This window comes from Heterodontus francisci, chromosome 22 (assembly GCF_036365525.1).
Source record: "Heterodontus francisci isolate sHetFra1 chromosome 22, sHetFra1.hap1, whole genome shotgun sequence".
Classification (NCBI taxonomy): Eukaryota; Metazoa; Chordata; class Chondrichthyes; order Heterodontiformes; family Heterodontidae; genus Heterodontus; species Heterodontus francisci.
In genome coordinates, this window is record NC_090392.1 from 31,061,835 (window position 1) to 31,082,844 (window position 21,010).

Here is a 21,010-nt window from a genome sequence, read left to right on the forward strand (position 1 = left end):
CTGCAGATACTCTCCGAGCCATCTCCTGCGGGTGCTTTGAAGTTCTGGTTGAGGATCCGTTCGTGGCTTTTTGCGTGTTCGGGGCACCTTTTCACAAGGCTTCCCCTCTGTGATAGTCTTATTTCCCTAGGGTCCCGCTGCTCCTTCTTCTCTACAATGGACTTACCGCACACCCTGGCTGCAGACACTCTGGACGGTGCAGACAGCAGGATCGGAGATCGAAGTATCACCGATCAAAGTACAGCTGTACTTTGCAATTACGTCAGGATTATGTTCAATTTCATTGAGTGCTCAATGAGGAAAACAAAGAGCAGGTATGGCTGGGGGAGGACAGTGGGCTCAGGTACCATAAACTAGCTGTTAGCTTGTGGTTAGGGCTAAAATGAACTGGACCAGTATACATTGAACATAACTGTGCATAACTGGACCAGTACACACTGAATGTAACTGTGTTGAACTGGACCAGTACACACTGAATGTAACTGTGTTGAACTGGACCAGTACACACTGAATGTAACCGTGCTGAACTGGACCAGTACACACTGAATGAACTGTGCAGAACTGGACCAGTCCACACTGAATGTAACTGTGTTGAACTGAACCAGTACACAACGAATGTAACCGTGAAGAACTGGACCAGTACACACTGAATGTAACTGTGCTCAACTCGACATGCCTATGCTGACTGTAACACTGCTGAACTGGACCTATCTGCAATGCCTGCACAGAAAAATATATAAAAGTGTGTGCACAGTCTCAGAGGGATTTGGAGTCAGTTGCATGTGACCTTTGATTGAATTGAATAATGATCAGGAACCAGAAATGGCTATGTTTTGCTTCAGGTCAGAAAATCTCTGGCGACTTGTGCGAAGCCCCATAACTCAGCATTAAAGGGTTGAAACCTCAGGGTTACTTGCACACAAGGTTTGCTTTCATCATTCCAAAGGCCTTCTAAGTTTTCATCATCTTTTATGAAGAAATGTGAATGGCATCAGGCAGAACTTTCAGGGTATTTCACTTTAAAGCCCTGCTAGTGTACTTTAAAAACATTCCATTCCACCGAAACAAAACATGAGCCTGACAACAGCTGCACTAATCTCTCTGATTCAATTAATGTAAATAATGCAAAGGATCAAAGCATCTAATTAACTCCCTGGAGGCTGACATCAGGTATAAATTTGGTAATCTTTGAGTGGAGCGTGGAATGAGCTTAGAGTTTCTCACAGCAATGCACGGATCACCAAAAGGTCTGCTGTTTGCCATTTACTATCCCATCCTTGCAGCTGTTGGGGTTCCAGGTAAAGTATTGGAGTTAGTTATTGGTTATGGTCACCATTGATTAGCTGTGTCACTGCTCTAATAGCCAGCAGGGCTTCTCCATTGTACCGACATTCTTTCTTTCATTTACCGGGATAATTCCTCCCTTTAACGGGATTTAATTTCCCTTTGAATCAGCATAACCTTTCCTCTTTCACAGTATCATGTATTCCACGAGAACAAATTTTCTTCCCATTTTATCGTTGTTTCTTCTTCCTGTAGAAAATCAAAGTACTGAAGAAAAAAGTTATGATGAAAGTTCATTGACCTGAAATGTTAACTCTGTTTCTCTCCCACAGATGCTTCCAGACCTGCTGAGTATTTCCAGCGCTTGCCCTGTCTATTTCCTCCTGTTACCGATCTAATTTCTCCCTTTTTATGCCATAATTCATTCCCTTTAAGAGACCCACCTTTACCGTACAAATTCTTCTCTTGACTGATATCATCTTACCGCTTTACCGGTAAAATGCTTCACCTGACCAATAACATTTCATCAAATTAACTGCATTATCGCTCCACTTTACTGCTACCATCTCACAGTCGTTCTATTGTGTTATTGACACTGCTACAGTGGGTGAATTATCACACTGTTATCATGGTGTAAATGTAGTTCTATTGTGCTATTGACATTGATAATAATAGTAAGGTTTAATTAATAATTTTAAGGTGTTGCAGTATTGGTCAGTTTGTTTTAGAAGTAGCAAAGGGTCAACTAATAAATCACGGAGTGGCAGAGGTGCTTCAACCTTGAGAGTGCACCTCCTGTGCTATCTGGGAGCTCCCAGGATATTTCCTGTATCCCGGAGAAACATTTGTGCAACAAGTGTTGTCAATTGTGGCAGCTTGAGCTCCGAGTGTTGGAACTTGAACAATACGGTGCATTCATGAGGATGAGAGTTATTAGAAAACATGTTTATAGATGTGGTCACCCCACAGCTTAAGATTATGCAGGGAGAGAGGGAAAGGGTGACCACCAGGCAGTCAAAAATAGCCAGGCAGATAGTGCAGGAGACCCCTGAGTGCATCTCATTCTCCAACAGTTATGAATACTGAGGAAAATAATGCTTCACCTGGGGAGTGCAGCCAGAGCCAATTCCATGACACCACAGGTGGCTCAGCTGCATGGTGGGGTACAGGGAAGCCTGGAAGAGCCATAGTGATGGGTGATTCAATAGTCAGGGGAACAGGCAGGCGTTTTTGTGGCCGCAGACGTGAATCCAGGATGGTGTGTTACTTCCCTGGTGCCAGGGTCAAGGATGTCACTGAGTGGCGACAGAGCATCCTGAAGGGGGAGGGTGAGCAGCCAGCAGTCATCCACATCAGAACCAACGACATAGGTAGAAAGAGGGATGTAGTCCTGCCGTCAGAATTTAGGGAGCAAAGTCAGACATTAGCAAGCAGGACCTCAAAAGTAGTCATCTCCGGATTACTCCCAGTGCCACGCACAAGTGAATACAGGAATAGAGGATAAACGTTCGAAGATTGGAAAGATGGTGCAAAAGGGAGGGTTTCAGATTCTTTGGTCATTGGGACCGGCTCAGGGGAGATGTGACCTGTCCAGGACAGATTTGTTGCGCCTGAACAGAGCGGGGACTGAGTTCCTTGTGGGACGTTTTGCAAGTGCTGTTGGGGAATGGTTAAACTCGTTTGGTAGCGGAATGGGGACCTGAGGGTAGACTCAGTTAGGACAAAGTCAGAAATGAAAACGGAAGGCAGAAAATTAATAGATGAATCTGGAAGACAGTGGAAACAAAGTTTAGAAAATAGTTAAAGGAGTTAAGGAATGAGGGAGTGTGGCAATTTTGGTTTATCTAACCATTACATCTGTGAGGAGGGATGATATGTTGGAAAGTTCATCAAATGAGGCCATATGGATTGAGCTAAGGAACAAAAACAGGACAGTCACACTGCTGGGAATGTACTATAGACCCCCAAACAGTCAGAGGGGGAGAGAAGAGCAGATATGTCAGCAAATTTCTGAGAAGTGCAAGAACAATTGGGAAGTAATAGTAGGGGATTTGAACTATCGCAATATTAACTGGGACAGTTTTAGTGTGAAAGAAATTGAGGGAGCAGAATTTCTGAGAGACATTCAGGAGAATCTTTTTGCCCAGTATGTCGCAAGTCCAACAAGAGAGGGCACAGTTTCAGACTTGGTTTTAGGAAATGAAGATGGGTAGGTAGATGGGGTGGCAGTGGGTGAGCATTTGGGTGGCAGTGATCATAATTCAGTCATTTTTAACGTAAGTATGGAAAAGAACAGGGATGGAACATGAGTTAGAGTTCTCAATTGGGGCAAGGCCAATTTTACTAAAATGAGGAGTGATTGAGCGAAAGTGAACTGGAAACAGCTACTTGAAGGTAAATCAGTGTCAGACCAGTGGGATGTGTTCAAAGATGAGATTCAAGGGGTTCAGAATAAACATGTTCCCACAAAGAAAAAGGGTGAGATGGCCAAATCTAGAGTCCCATGGATGTCAAGGAGCTGACAGGGCATGATAAGGCAGAAAAGGAAAGCTGATGTCCGACATCGAGAGCTCAATACGACAGAAATCCAAGAATAGTATAGAAAGTGGATTGATGAAATCCAAAAGGAAATTAGGAAAGCAAAGAGAGGACATGAAAAAAATATTGGCAAGCAACATCAAGGTGAACCCACATGTACTTTTTCAATAAGTAATAGGTTAACGAAGGAGAGAGTAGGGCCATAAAAGACCAAAAGGTAACCTATGTGTAGGGGTGGAAGACATTGGTATGGTTCGAAATGAATACTTGGCGTCTGTCTTCACAAAAGAGGGGGACGATGCAGATATTGTAGTTAAAGAGGAGGAGTGTGAAGTATTGGATGTGATAAACATCGTGAGAGAGGAAGCATGAATGTGATTAGCATCCTTGAAAGTTGATAACTCACCAGGGCCAAATCAAATGTACCCTAGGCTGTTAAAAGTATCAAGAGAGGAAATAGCAGAGGGTCTGACCATCATTTTCCAGTCCTCGGTGGATACTGGTATTGTGCCGGAGGATTGGAAAACAGCAAACGTTGTACCTCTGTTTAAAAATGGAGAGAAGGATAGACCGAATAATTACAGGCCTGTCAGTCTAACCTCAGTACTGGGCATATTATTGGAATCTATTCTGAGAGACAGGATAAACTGTCATTTCGAAAGGCACAGGTTAATCAAGGATAGTCAGCGTGGATTTGTTAAGGGACATTCTTGTTTCACCAACTTGATCAAATTTTTTGAAGAAGTAGCAAGGAAGATAGATGAGATCATTGCAGTTGATGTGTTTTATATGGTGTTTAGCAAGGCTTTTGACAAGGTCCCAGATGGCAGATTTGTTAAAAACAATAAAATACCATGGTATCTGTGGAAATGCCACAAGGCGGTTACAAAATTGGCTCAGTTGCATGAAGCAAAGGGTAATTTTTGACAATTGTTTTAGTGACTGGAGGGATGTTTCCAGTGGCATTCCGCGGGCCTCAGTACTGGGTCCCCTGCTTATTGCTATAGGTAATTTTTTGGACACAAATGTATGATCAATATATGATCAAGAAGTTTTCAGATGACACAAAGATTGGCTGTGTGGTGGCTAGAGAGGAGGATAGCTGGAGGTTGCAGGTAGATATTGATGGGCTGGTCAGATGGGCAAAAAATGGTAAATGGAATGCAACCTGGAGAAGTGTGAAGTGATGCATTTGTGGAGGTCAAACAAGGCAAAGGAATACACGATTAATGGGACGAGGGTACTAACACCCATTGTATATTCGCTTGCCTTATTAGTCCTCACAAAGTGCATCACCTCACACATCTTAGGTTTAAATTCCATTTGTCACTGCTCTGCCCATCTTACCAGCCCATCTATATTGTCCTGCAATCTAAGGCTTTCCTCTTCACTGTTTACGACACCACCAATTTTCGTGTCATCTGCGAACTTACTGATCATACCTCCTATAGTCATGTCTAAATCATTAAAATACACTACAAAGTGTAAGAGTCCCAGCACCGATCCCTGTGGTACACCACTGGTCACAGGCTTCCAATCTCAAAAACAACCCTCGACCATCACCCTCTGCCTACTGTCACGAAGCCAATTTTGGATCCAATTTGCCAAATTGCCCTGGATTCCATGGGCTCTTACCTTCTTCACCAATCTGCCATGCGGGACGTTATCAAAAGCCTTACTGAAGTCAATCTAGACTACATCAACTGCTTACCACTCATCTACTCATCTAGTCACCTCCTCGAAAATATTCTATCAAGTTTGAAAGACATGATCCTGTTCCTGTTCCTGACATGTTCCTGTGAGGAAGAAGGATAAGTTTGGCAAGTTTCGGGAACCTTGGATAACGCGGGATATTGTGAGCCTCGTCAAAAAGAAAAAGGAAGCATTCATAACGGCTGGAAGGCTAGGAAGAGACGAATCCCTTGAGAAATATAAAGACAGTAGGAAGGAACTTAAGCAAGGAGTCAGGAGGGCTAAAAGGGGTTATGAGAAGTCATTGGCAAACAGGATTAAGGAAAATCCCAAGGCTTTTTATACGTATATGAAGAGCAAGAGGGTAACCAGGGAAAGGGTTGGCCCACTCAAGGACAGATAAAGGAATCTATGTATGGAGCCAGAGGAAATGGGCAAGGTACTCAATGAATACTTTGCACCAGTATTCACCAAGGAGAAGGACTTGGTGGATGATGAGCCTAGGGAAGGGAGTGTACATAGTCTCAGTCATCTCATTGTCAAAATGGAGGAGGGGTTGGGTGTCTTGCAAAGCATTAAGGTAGCTACGTCCCCAGGGACTGATGGGATCTCCCCCAGAATACTGAGGGAGGCAAGGGAACAAATTGCTGGGCCTTGACTGAAATCTTTGCATCCTCATTGGTTACAGGTGAGGTCCCAGAGGACTGCAGAATAGCCAATGTTGTTCCTTCGCTGAAGAAGGGTAGCAAGGATAATCCAGGAAATTATAGGCCGGTGAGCCTTACGTCAGTGGTAGGTTTAATTATTAGAGAGGATTCTTCGGGACAGGATTTACTCCCATTTGGAAACAAATGGACTTATTAGCGAGAGGCAGTATGGTTTTGTGAATGGGAGGTCGTGTCTCACTAATTTGATTGAGTTGTTTGAGGAAGTGGCAAAGATGCTTGATGAAGGAAGAACAGTGAATTTTATCTATATGGACTTCGGTAAAGCCTTTGACAAGGCCCCTCATGGCAGACTGATACAAAAGGTGAAGTCACATGGGATCAGAGGGGAGCTGGCAAGATGGATACAGAACTGGCTCTGTCATAGAAGACAGAGGGTAGCAGTGGAAGGGTGCTTTTCTGAATGGAGGGATGTGACTAGTGATGTTCGCAGGGATCAGTGCTCTTTGTAGTATATATCAATGATTTGGAGGAAAATGTAGCTGGTCTGATTAGTAAGTTTGCGGACGACAGAATGGCTGGTGGAGTTGCGGACAGTGACGAGGATTGTCAGAGATTACAGCAGGATATAGATCGGTTGGAGACTTGGGCGGAGAAATGGCAGATGGAGTTTAATTCGGACAAATGTGAGGTAATACATTTTGGAAGGTCTAATGCAGGTGGGAAATATACAGTAAATTGCAGAACCCTTCGGAGCATTGACAGGCAGAGAGATCTGGGCATAGAGATCCACAGGTCACTGAAAGTGGCAACGCAGGTGGATAAGGTAGTCAAGAAGGCATATAGCATGCTTGCCTTCATCGGTCGGCGCATAGAGTATAAAAATTGGCAAGTCATGTTGCAGCTGTACAGAACCTTAGTTCGGCCACACTTCGAACATTGTGTGCAATTCTGGTCGGCACACTACCAGAAGGACGTGGAGGCTTTGGAGAGGGTACAGAGGAGGTTTACCAGGATGTTGCCTGGTCTGGAGGACATTAGCTATGAGGAGAGGTTGGAAAAACTCGGATTGTTCTCACTGGAACGACGGAGGTGGAGGGGCGACATGATAGAGGTTTACAAAGTTATGAGCGGCATGGACAGAGTGGATAGTCAGAAGCTTTTTCCCAGGGTGGAAGAGTCAGTTACTAGGGGACATAGGTTTAAGGTGAGAGGGGCAAAGTTTAGAGGGGATGTGCGAGGCAAGTTTTTTACACAGAGGCTGGTGAGTGCCTGGAACTTGCTGCCAGGGGAGGTGGTGGAAGCAGATACGATACATCTTGACAAATACATGAATATGAAGGGAATAGAGGGATATGGGCCCCGGAAGTGCAGAAGGTGTTAGTTTAGGCATGCATCGGCGCAGGCTTGGAGGGCCGAATGGCCTGTTCCTGTGCAGTACTGTTCTTTGTTCTTTGTTCTTTGTTCTTGTTTCACCAACTTGATCAAATTTTTTGACGAAGTAACAAAGAAGATAGATGATATTAATGCAGTTGTTGTGGTCGACATGGATTTTATCAAGATTTTTGACATGGTCCCAGATTGCAGATTGGTTGTAAACAATAAAATCCCATGGGATCCAGGGAAATGCAGCAAGGTGGAGACAAAATTGGCTCAGTGGCAGGAAGCAAAGGATAATTTTTGACAACTGCTTTAGTGACTGGAGGGATGATTCCAGTGCATTCCGCAGGGCTCAGTACTGCGTCCCCTGCTTTTTGCTACAGTTGACAATTTGGACATAACTGTATGATCAACATATGATCAAGAAGCTTTCAGATGACACAAAGATTGGCTGTGTGGTGGATAGCGAGGAGGATAGCTGCAGGTTGCAGGAAGATATTGAGGGGCTTGTCAGATGGGCAGAAAAGTGGTAAATGGAATTCAACCTGGAGAAGTGTGAAGTGATGCATTTGTGGAGGTCAAACAAGGCAAAGGAATACATGATTAATGGGATGTGGTTCCTAACACCCATTGTATATTCCCTTGCCTTGTTAGTCCTCACAAAGTGCATCACCTCACACATCTCAGGTTTAAATTCCATTTGCCACTGCTCCGCCCATCTTACCAGCCCATCTATATTGTCCTGCAATCTAAGGCTTTCCTCCTTACTGTTGACAACACCACCAATTTTCATGTCATCTGCGAACTTACTGATCATACCTCCTGTAGTCATGTCTAAATCATTAAAATACACTACAAACTGTAAGAGTCCCAACACCGATCCCTGCGGTACACCACTGGTCACAGGCTTCCAATCTCAAAAACAACCCTCGACCATCACCCTCTGCCTACGGTCACTGAGCCAATTTTGGATCCAATTTGCCAAATTGCCCTGGATCCCATGGGCTCTTACTTTCTTAACCAATCTCCCATGCGGGTCCTCAACAAAAGCCTCACTGAAGTCCATGTCGACTACATCAACTGCTTTACACTCATCTACACATCTCATCACCTCCTCGAAAAATTTATCAAATTTGGTAGACATGATCTCCCCCAACAAAGCCATGCTGACTATTCCTGATTAATCCCTACCACTCCGAGTGGAGATTAATCCTGTCCCTCAGAATTTTTTGCAATAGATTCCCTACCACTGATGTTAGACTCACCGGCCTGTAACTGCCTGGTTTATCTCTGCTACCGTTCTTGAATAATGATACCACATTCGCTGTCCTCCAGTCCTCTGGTACCTCTCCTGTGGCCAGAGAGGATTTGAAAATTTATGTCAGAGCTCCAGCTATCTCCTCCCTTGCCTCACATAACAGCCTGGGTTACATCTCATCTGGGCCTGTAGATTTATCCACTTGTAAGTCTGCTGAAACAGCTAATACATCCTCCCTTTCACGGCTAATTTGTTCATGTATAACACAATCCCCCTCTCTGATCTCTACACCTACAGATCCTTCTCCATAGTGAACACATATGAAAAGTAATCATTTAAAACATGACTGACATCCTCCGGCTCCACACACAGATTGCCACCTTGGTCCCTAATGAGCCCTACTCTTTCTCTGGTTATCCTCTTCCCCTTAATATACTTATCAAATACCTTGAGATTTTCCTTTATCATGCCCGCCAATGTTTTTGCTCTCCTAATTATTTTTTAAGTACCGCCCCCCTACACTTTCTATACTCCTGTGGGGCCTTCTCTATTTTCAGCACTCAGCACCTGCCATAAGCCTCATTTTTTACCCTTTTCCAATCCTCTATCTTTTCACCTCCAGGGTTCCCTGGACTTGTTGGTCCTACCCTTTAACTTTACGGGAACATGTTGGCCCTGAACTCTCACTATTTCCTTTTTGAATGACTCCCACTACTCTGATGTAGACTTTCCTACAAGTAGCTGCTCGCAGTCCACTTTGGCCAGATCCTGTTCTATCATATTGAAATCGGCCTTCCCCCAATTCAGTACCTTTATTTCCGGTCCATCTTTGTCCTTTTCCATAACTACCTTAAATCTTACAGAGTTATCGTCACTATCCCCAAAATGGGCCCCCACTGACACTTCTACCACTTGTCCGGCTTCATTCTCTGTGATTCGGTCCATTACTGCCCCTTCTCTTGTCGGACTTTCTACGTGCTGACTCAAAAATCTTTCCTGTATGCACTTTAAGAATTCCACCCACTTTCAGCCTTTTGCACTAAGACTATTCCAGTTAATATTGAGGAAGTTGAAATCCCCGAAAATTATTACCCCACTATTTTTACACCACTCTGAGATTTGCCTACATATATATTCCTCTATCTCTCCCTGACTATTTGGAGGCCTGTTTTACACACCCAGCCAAGTGATTGCCCCCTTTTTGGATTTAAATTCTGCCCATATGCCTCATTTGAGGAACCTTCGAAGATATCATCCCTCCTTACTGCCGTAATTGACTCCTTGATCAATAGTGCAATGCCACCTCCTCTTTTATCCCCTCCCCTGTCATGCCTGAAGATTCTATACCCTGGAATATTGAGCTGCCAGTCCTGCCCTTCCCTCAAACATGTCTCTGTGAGAGCAATAATATCATATTCGCATATGTTAATCAATGCCCTCAATTCATCTGCCTTACTTGCAACACTCTTTGTGTTAAAATAGATGTAATCCAGCCTTCCAATATTTGCTTGTGCCTTAACAGGTCTATATTTGCTCCCACTTCCAGATTGACTTAATTTCTCTTCTATATTTGGCTGTGCATTACCCCCTACTGTACCTCCACTCTGTATCCCATCCCCCTGCCAAATTAGTTTAAATCCCCCACAACAGCAGCAGCAAACCTCCCAGCAAGAATGTTGGTCCCGTTCCAGTTCATGTGCAACCCATCCAACTTGTACAGGTCCCACATTCACCAGAAACAGACCCAGTGATCCAGGAAACTAAAACTCTCCCTCCTGCACCATGTCTTCAGTTCTGGTTCTGGTTTCCTCTAATTAAACATACTTGTCCAAGTGCCTGTTGATTTTGTCCCAGATTATCATCTCTAAATTTTTGCCACAACTGAGGTTAAACTGACTGACATGTAGTTGCTTGTTTTATTCTTAAACCCTTTCTTGGACAAGATTGTAACATTTGCAATTCTCCAATTCTCTAGCACCAGCCCTATATACAAGAAGGATTGGAAGGATATGCCCAGCAGTAGCTTCATAATTTCCACTCTTAATACCTTCAGCCTCCTCGGATGCAACTGATTCTGGTGATTTATCAAATTTAAGGGCGGTCAGCCTTTCTAATACTGCTTCCTTATCAGTTTTTAATCCACTCAGTATATCAGTTACCTCCTGTTTCAATATGACTTGGGCAGCATTTTCTTCCTTTGGTAAATACAGGTGCAAGGTCTTCATTTAATATCTCAGAAATTGATCCTCTTTTTGGCTCCCAATTGGCCCGAACCATCCTCTGAGCAGTCTTCTACGATTTAAATGCTTATGGACGATTTTTTGATTCCCTGTTATGTTGGTTGCCTGACTCTTCGCATACTCTCGCTTTGCTTCTCTGATTTCACAAGAACACAGAAATAGGAGCAGGAGGAGACCATAAGGCCCATCGAGCCTGCTCCACTATTCAAAATGATCATGGTTGATCTTAGGATACAACTCTAATTTCCCGCCCACTCATCATAGCCCTTGATTCCTTGAGAGACCAAAAATCTGTCTCTCTGAGGCTCACATGTATTCAACGATGGAGCATCCACAACCCCCTGGGGCAGAGAATTCCAACGTTTTACAATCCTTTGAGTGAAGTAATTTCATCTCATCTCAGTCCGAAATGATCGGCCCTTTATACTGAGATTGTGCTTCCATGTTTTAAATTCCCCAGCCAATGGAAATTATCCCTCAGTGTCGATCTTATCCAACCCCTTTAGAAACTTACATGTTTCAATGAGATCACCTCTCATTCTTCTGACCTTCGTACAATACAGTCCCAATTTGATAATCATAGGACAACACTCTCATCCCAGTGACCAATCCAGTGAACCCTGGCTGCAATGATAGTATATCCTTTCTTAAATGTAGAGACCAAAACTGCACACAATGTTCCAGATGTGGTTTCACCAAAGACCTGTGCAATTGTAGCAACACTTACTTGTTCCTGTTCTCCAATTCCCTTGCAATAAAGGCCAACATGCTATTTGCCTTCCTAATTGCTTGCTGTATCTGCATGTGAACTTTCTCCATTCCTGGTACAAGCACAACCAAGTCTCTTTGAATGTCAAAACTTATAAGTTTCACATCTTTTTCCACTTCCCCTCTGAAATTTTTATCTTCAGCCCGGCTTTCACGTATTATCAGCTTAACATTTGTCATGTGCTCCTTTTTCTACTTCATCTTACTCCCGATCTTTCTCGTCATCCAGGGAGTTCAGGTTTTCGTTCACTATCTTTCCCCCTTGTGGGGATGTACCTCGACTGTACCTGAACCATTTCCTCTTCAAAGGCAGTCCATTGTTTTGTTACGTTTTGCCTGCCAATCTTTGAGTCCAATTTACCAGAATAGATTCGCTCTCACCCCACTGAAATTGGCCGTCCTCCAATTTAGTATTTTAATTTAGATTGTTCCCTGCCTCTTCCACAGCTAACCAAAAGCTTATGATACTCTGATCATTGTTCACTAACTGTTCAGCTGACACCTGATCCACTTAACCCACCTCATTCTCCAGAACCAGATCCGGAAAAACCTCCTTCCTCATTGACCTGGAAATATGCTGATCAAGAAAATTCACCTGAATACTTCATAATCTCTTCCCCCTCTTTGCCCTTTACACAATTGTTATCCCATGCTATATGAGGATAATTCAAGTCTCCCATTATCACTACTTTATAGTTTTTGTAATTTCCCTTCACATTTGCTCCTCTATATCTTTCCCACTAGTTGGTGGCCTATAGAATACAAAGAGTGGTTATAATGGTACCTCTACTGTTTGTGAACTCAAACCAAATAGATTCAGTCCTTAAATTCTTCAGGACAAGCTCTCTCTCCAGCTGTGCAATATTCACCTTCATAATTATAGCTAATCATCTTCCTTTCTTTCCATCCTTATCTTTCCTAAATATGTTGTATCCAGGAATATTTGGTTGCCACTCCTCCCCTTTTTTGAGCCAGGTCTCTGTTATCATCATGACGTTATGTTCCCATGTGGCTATTTGCACTGGCAACTGTCCAAGCTAATTTACCATGCTCCGTGTGTTTACGTACATGCACAGTGAACCTAATTAAGACTTTACTGCATTCCCTCTTACTCTGACCCCACCTAATGCCTCACTGTTTCTTACTCTAGTGCTATCCGCTTCTCCTAATCCTTTGTGCACCTTGTTTATCATCCCTAATTCTCCATCTTGGTTCCCAACCTCCTGCCAAGCACTTTTAAGCCTCCCAACAGCACTAGCAAACTCAACTTGAGGGTATTGCTTCCGGCTCGACCTTTATAGGTCCCACCTCCCCTAGAACTGCTGTCAATGTCCCAGGAATCTAAAGATCTACCTCATTCACCACCTCCAGCCACACATTCATCTGCTCTATCCTATTCCGTACTCACCACAGCGGCTCAGTGGCGCAGTGGTTAGCACCGCAGCCTCATAGTTCCAGTAACCCGGGTTTAATTCTGGGTACTGCCTGTGTGGAATTTGCAAGTTCTCCCTGTGTCTGTGTGGGTTTCCTCTGGGCGCTCCGGTTTCCTCCCACATGCCAAAGACTTGCAGGTTGATAGGTTAATTGGCCATGATAAATTGCCCCTAGTATAGGTAGGTGGGAGGGAAATTTAGGGACAGGTGGGGATGTGGTAGGAATATGGGATTAGTGTAGCATTAGTATAAATGGGTGGTTGATGGTCGACACAGACTCGGTGGGTCGAAGTGCCTGTTTCAGTGCTGTATCTCGAAAAAAAAGGTCCTGTTTTTTCACTCCCCAATAAACATATAATTAATTCTTTGCCCTCTCCCCTACCCAGAAATGCTTACCTTGTCCACCTGACCTTCCCCCCACAATGTTCATACACAATGCACTTTACCCTTTCTCACCATCTCCTTCACCAATTCGATGTGTTGACCCCACCCCCTCCCTCACTGAAAAGCATACCTTCTCCCCCTTCCCCACCAGTGTTCCACCTCACTCCCTGGATGGGGATATGAAAGCAGGGAAGTGTCGGCCACCAACACCAATATCACTCCGGGACAGATGGCAGGAGCTGGGAAGTCATGAATTTATTTATTTAAATAAATTTGAATATTTAAATGGGGCTCCCGTTGCCGTGCGCGGGAGGGGTCCACCACGAGGCCTTGCCGCCAACAGCAATATCGGGATGGACCTTCCCGGCATTGAGGCCCGTGCTGGGCCTCTGCTGGAGGCATTTTCCAGCAACCCCACTTTCATGACCCACAATGTCGGGGTGCCTGTAAACTTCAGGCCCATATGTTTAATCCACAGGATTATTTTAAACACAGTAGCAAGTGCCTGCAGTGGAAGCATCGTGTCCAACTCAGGATCACATGTCAAAACTGTAAATTTCACACAGAATCCTGTAAAACAGCTGATTTTGCTGGAAGTTGGACCAGTAACTTTCCTCTTCTCACTCGCGCACACACATACACTCTCCTGCTTTCTCTCAGCCTTTCTGTCTCTCTCTGTTACAGCTAACCTGGCAGTGATTGTGATCCTGTCCCGAGGCAGATGTGGTCTCTCCAGATGTATCACGTACTACCTGGTGTCCATGGCAGTGACGGATCTCCTGCTCATTGTCACTGCAGTGATATTAAACCGGATTGCTGGTATTTATTTCCCACTCAGTTTCCTGTCCATCACACCCGTGTGCAGTCTCCGTTCTGTCCTAAACTATGCAACCATCAGCTGTTCTGTCTGGTTAACAGTCGCTTTCTCCTTTGATCGATTTATGGCCATTTGTTGCCAGAAGCTGAAAATAAAATATTGCACTGAGAAAACTGCAGCACGGGTTATAGCAACGGTCTGTACACTGAGCTGTTTCAAAAATGTCTTCTGGTATTTCATATATGAACCTAATTACATAATTAACAACATACCCTGGTTCTGCAGCATCAGATTAATATATTATACATCATCTGCATGGGCTGCATATGACTGGATTTTTACCATTTTAACACCTTGTCTCCCATTCATTCTGATTTTATTGTTCAATGCTCTGACTGTCAGACACATTTTATCAGCCAGTCGAGCACGCAGGAGACTCTGGGCTCAAAGCAATAAAGAGAATCAGAGTGACCCAGAGATGGAGAAGCGGAGAAAGTCCATTGTTTTACTCTTTGCCATCTCGGGCAGTTTCATCCTTTTATATTTGTTATTTTTTATAACAATTCTCTGTGTCCGAATTGAGGGTGTCACTTATTTCTCTGGCACAAATTTCAATGAATCAAATTTTGTTCTGGAGGAAAGTGGATTTATGCTCCAGTTTTTGAGTTCTTGCATCAACCCATTTATTTATGCAGGAACCCAGAGTAAATTCAGGGAGGAGTTAAAGAATGGGGTGAAATATCTAATGAGTCTATTTGTTAAATTATTTAAATGATGAAAATAGCAAAACATGAATTTCTATTGTATTCGCTCTATTGCTGTCCTTGTTCATGCCTCCTCTCCTAGATACAGTCACTCACTTTGAGATCCTTACCCATTGTGTGATTTTGAACAGACACCGTGTCGGAACTCAGCATCAGTGGACAATTCAGTGTTGTGACCTGTTCTTGGTTTCCAGTTCTCTTGCTTGTGTTGACTCAGTCTGGTACAGTCCCACCAGTCCCCGGGGCACTGGCATATCTTTACGCCCCCTACTGGAGTGAGCTGGTGGCAGGTGAGAGGGGGGGGGTAATAAAGTTGAGTGGGGGAAGCTGCTGTTCCTGATGCCTTACTGCCCCTTCTGCAATTGATCCGGTGGTGGGTGGGTGCCTTAATCCCCACAGAAGGCCACCAGGTAAAACTTTGAGGCTTCCTTGGGGGCTTGGGTTGTGGGCTTCCTGATCAGACACCCTGTGCCCAGAGAGGGTTCCACCGAAGCTGCAACCGCCCCCACTGGAATAAAGCTCTCGTCCTCCCCAAACGCCCCTCTTTGCCTCGCCAGGATCCGGCCGATTGTTCCCGGCAAGGCCCCAAAACTTACTTGTCTGCGGGGACCGACATCCACTTCGCTGCTGTTGGTTGGGTGCAGTCCTAGCAGTGGACACTGCTCCCGGTGACACGACTGGGACTGAGAGCTGCCAGCTTGCTGATTGGCTGTTAGCTCATGGAGGTGCAACTTCCTGCCTCAAAGAGGTGGAAGTCCTGCCCAAGTCGAAAAAAGAGCCTGAGCCGTGTAAAATCCTAACGAGACTCCCAGGCCCGGCGGAGGTGGGCTCCTCCTGACTTTTCTGTGAGCGGGCCAGCCTCCCCACCAATGTAAACTTCCGGACAGAGAGTCCGGCCTCTGAACTGTTATCCAAAATGACACTGAACTGTTTAATGAAGGGACCACAATATCTCTCCTTAAAGTCATTTGGATCTTGAGGGCAGGATACATTCAGAAATGGTACAATCCTCGCATGGTTTTTGCTTGTGGGTCAGAGTGTGTGTTTTACCCTCTGGAGTGAGCGGCAGATAAAGCCAAGTCTGTTGAAGAAGAGTAAAAAGGAGAGACGACCACAACCCAGCTTCATTTTCCAATATCTCTGAAGGACCCTGAGACGCTCACGGTGTTAATTCACCTCACATTCTGGCTATGAGGAATATCTGCAAAATTAGTGTATTTGTGTGTATGTGAGTCTGAAGGGACTTGGGTTAAAAAAAAGGGGAACTTTAAACATTTTGATCTGTGTGTTTATGCTTTACTTCATTACTAGTTAAGACTTGTTTTATAATAAACTGATAATTTTGTTGTTAATTAGAGAAAACCGGTTACTGTGTTCTATTTGAAAAATAGATTATATGATTGATTGTATCCATAAGTGGGAATATTTACCCTCATCTGTTGTGATCTGTGGGAAAGTGGGACTGGAACAAACAGTGAACTCCTCCCACCTCGATCATTACATATTTAATTGGTTCTCCCATCACTAGGCAACGCCTCACAGCTACTTGCTGGAGCAAAAAGACAAAAGACCATCTCATTCACCTTTTACTCTTCTCATTCCCCACCCCGTTGCATCAAAAAAATAAAATTAATCTAACAAAAGTGCCCCATTTTAAAAGGGTAGAAACAATAAGCATCAAAATCAGGAAAACAAAACTTAACAAATTAAATGAGAATATTATCTCCACTATGGACTGTGCACTCCAGTCTAATTTGCTTTGTGTCCTCCTGACAGTCGCATCATCAATAATAATCGATTTTTTGACTAATCACAGGAATCAATTTCTATAAATTAGTCTAAACAAACCCAAATAAGAAGCCTGGAAAACTCCAGCGCCGGAGAATTTTCGGAAACGTAGGGAAACAAATTTCCCTGTTCCTCTCAAATATTATGCACTTTCCACATTTTATGTCTCAAATTACTCACATACTGTATTGTAAAATGGTTTTCTGTGAATGAAATCTGTCTAGTTGTCATTGTAAAAATCAATATTATCTTTAGGGAGTCTGCTTCATAGATCGATCTCTCATTGAAATATTAGGTTGTACTTTGTTGAGGTCCCATCATCAGGATCCGTGTCAGTGGTGGGGGTGTGGGGGTGCAGGAAGATTGTCCCAGCAGTGGCCAACACGGAGACGGGCCCCAACTTCCCAATGATGGCAATGCTCTGTGTCGCACCTCCCCCACTGGGACCTGAGTTTGAATATGAAAATTAAGAAAATTCATACATTTTAAATAAAGTTGTCAGTGATCTCACCTGGTTCCCGGGATCTTCCCAGTGGCGGCCGGCACTCATGAGCATTCACTTGTCCATCAAGGGAAAGCTGGCACTACCGAGGTGGGGAAGGGGGCACTTCGGATTTTCAGTGTAGTGTAGTGTGGGGAGGGGGCTAAATTACTAGTGTCGGGGAGGGGCAAAGGGGTGATATCTGCACTTTGAACAGTTTGGGGGGTCAATGTCAAGTCTTGGATGTAAGTTTGCTTTATGGGGTGAGGGCAATTATTGTCTGTGTTATAGGGAGGAAGGGGGAATATTTTATTGTGGTGTACTGGGAGTGGTACAGTTTTCAATATTTAAATTTAGATGCAGGTCTGGCTGCCTTTTAAAAATGGCGCTAGTGCCAGCGCACAGGCAGCTGATACCATTGCTGGAGTTGCAGAGCCCGCCCCCTCCATGTGATTGGGGGAGTTGGCCTGACTGGTATGTTTTCTTGAGCTTCAGCATGGTAGATCGTAGCGGCATGGCGGTACATGCGGGCTATCATATTTATCGCCTGCCAACGCTACCAGTGGGAGAATAAAATTCCGCCCATTGTTTCAGCAGATTGGTTATTAATTTATCCCCTTCAAGCACAGACCTTGACCTCTGGTTATCCTGTTCTGGGCAAGATTAAATAACTCAATCTCGACACTTTGGAAGCTTCAAAGAAGCAATCATATTACCTTTCAACATTCTCTTTTCCAATGAGAACATGCTTTATCGACATCATCATTCCTCACAATCCAATCCATCCAGACCCTCAATCATTCTGAAATAAAAACAGAAAGTGCTGGAAATACTCAGTAGCTCAGGCAGCATCTATGGAGAGCGAAGTAGAGTTAATGGGCTGGATTTTCTAGACTTGCTGCCGATCTCGGCAGTAAGAATCAAAAATGGCAGCCTGCCTGAGCGGGTCGTTCACCAAAGAGCCACCGCGATCTCAAACAAGGCAGCTCATTTAAATATCCGGGGTGGGCCACCCACCTCCCCCGATCACGGAGAGCAGACGAGCTGTCCTTCTCTGGCAATGGCGTCAGCTGCCTGTGTGCAGACGCTGACGCCATTTTTAAAGGACAGTCAACCCTACTGGCTTATTTTAATATTTAGACAAATATTCAATACAATTACATAAATACATTTCTTTTGCCCAACTTCCACCCCCAACAACAATTAAATTAATTATTTGCCCTTTGGCCAAAAGAACGCCTTTACCATCTGACCTTCCCCTCCCCGCACAAACTGCACAAACCATAAACTACAATTCTTCCCACCATCCCCTACATCCATGATGTTAATTTGACTCCGCCTCCCCCACGCCCCGCACTGTGAAATTTCACCCCTCTCCCCTCCGCACCAGTGTTGCACCTCATTTACCCGGACAAGGATCCTAAGGAGTGTCGGCCATTCGGACATCTAGATTAAGTGTAAGTACATGTAAATGTAATAACTTTATGAATTTGCATATGTTAATTGTGGTGCAATCACTGAGCGGCTGGTCGGTGGTGGGGTGGGTGGCACAACAGAGACTCGCTGCAACCCGGAGTATCGGGTGGGACCAGCCAGAGTCGAGGTTCGGAGTGGACCTCATCTGGGTCGGTCTTCAGACCCCCCCACCAAAGGTCCCAGCATCAAGGTGAGAAAAGTATTAGGTTTTAAGCAAGTGAAGTGGGGGTGGGAGGTGGATGTGGTGGGTGGAAGATGAGGAAGAGAAAAAAAGGGAAAGTGTGTGCTCGGGCAGAGGGCACGAGAGATTATAGAACAAAGATATCAGGAGACCAAAGTAAAGAGACTGTTCATGGTGAAGGTGAAAGACAAAACATTACAGAGTGTTCATGAAAGAATAATGAGCAGCTGGAGCCAAAAGTACAACATGAAAAACAGGCACATGGTGAAAAAAATAAATAAAATAATAATAAATAATAAATAAAGTAAAAGCCAGTCATGCTCTGAAATTGTTGAACTCAATGTTGAGTCTGCAAGGTTGTAGAGTACCCAATCGAAAGATCAGGTGTTGTTCCTCAAGTTTGCATTGACATTCACTGGAACACTGCAGCAGGACAAGGACAGAAATGTGGGCATGAGAGCAAGGTGGTGGGGTAATTGGGGGTGGGTGGGTGTTGAAGTGGTGAGCAACCGGAAGTTCAGGGTCATGCTTTCAGACTGAGCAGAGGTGTTCCACAAAGCGTTCACCCAATCTACATTCGGATTCCCTAATGTAGAGGTGACCGCATTGTGAGCAGCAAATACAATATACTAAATTGAAGGACGTACAAGTAAATCACTGCTTCACCTGGAAGGAGTGTCTGGGGCATTGGATAGTGAGGAGAGAGGAGGTAAAATGGCAGGTATTACTCCTCCTGTGATTGCATGGGAAAGTGCCTTGGGAAGGGGACAAGGTGTTGAGGGTGATGGAGGAGTGGACTAGGGTGTCGCAGATACAACAATCCCTTCGGAATGCTGATAGGAGAGGGGAGGGGAAGATGCGTTTGGTGGTGGCATCACGCTGGAGATGGCTGAAATGATGGAGGATGATCTTTTGGATGTGATGGTTGGTGGGGTGGGAAGTGAGGACAAGGGAAACCTTGTCGTGGAGGAAGGAGAAGGGGTTAGGGCAGAAGTGTGGGAAAAGGGTCGGACCCTGTCAAGGATTTTATTAACCACACTGGGGTTAATCCTCAGTTACCAGGAGTGCTGTTGTGGAAGGTTGCATCATCAGTACAAATGAGTCCCAGACGGGGAGAATGGGATGGAGTCCTTACAGGAATTTTTTTAATTTTATTTTTCCAAAAATGCACTTTATTCATAAAAATCTGGAAAAAAACAGCAACTATGGCAGGAAGACCTTACACAGTGTCTTTCCCCATTGAGCCTTTGCGGCAGTTGCCCCCAAACTTTAGTGCGTCACTCAGCATATACTCCTGGACCTTGGGATAGAGTCATAGAGTCATGCAGCATAGAAACAGGCCCTTCAGCCCACCACGTCCAGGCCGACCATGATGAGTATCTATACTTATCCCAGCTGCCTGCATTAATTCCATATCTCTCGATGCCTTGCTCATTCAAGTACCTGTCCAGATGCCCCTTAAATGTCGCTACTGTTCCTGCCTCCACCACCTCCTCATGCAGCTCATTCCAGATATCCACTATTTTTTGCCTGAAAAATGTACCCCCTTAAACCTCCTCCCTCACACTTTAAATCTATGCCCTCCAGTTTTAGTCACCCCTACCCATGGGAAACAGACTCTGGCTATATACCCTATCTATGCCCCTCATAATTTTATATACCTCCATCATGTCCCCTCTCAGCCTCCTTCGCTCCAGGGAAAACAGACCCAGCCGATCCAATCTCTCTTTATAACTCAAGCCCTCCAAACCAGGCAACATCCTTGTGAATCTTTTCTGCACCCTCTCTAGCTTAATCACATCTTTCCTGTAGTGCGGTGACCAGAACTGCACACAGTACTCCAAATGCGGCCTAACCAACT

General features: G+C 44.5%; 1 protein-coding gene across 1 annotated transcript; it reads left to right on the forward strand.

Annotated features, from left to right (window-relative positions):
• Positions 1 to 1,228: 1,228 nt before the first annotated feature.
• On the forward strand, positions 1,229 to 15,234 carry LOC137381592 (probable G-protein coupled receptor 139). The gene is made up of 2 exons (XM_068054287.1): positions 1,229 to 1,298; positions 14,327 to 15,234. The coding sequence occupies exons 1-2, from the start codon at positions 1,229 to 1,231 to the stop codon at positions 15,232 to 15,234; spliced, it is 978 nt and encodes a 325-aa protein (XP_067910388.1).
• The last annotated feature ends 5,776 nt before the right edge of the window (positions 15,235 to 21,010 follow it).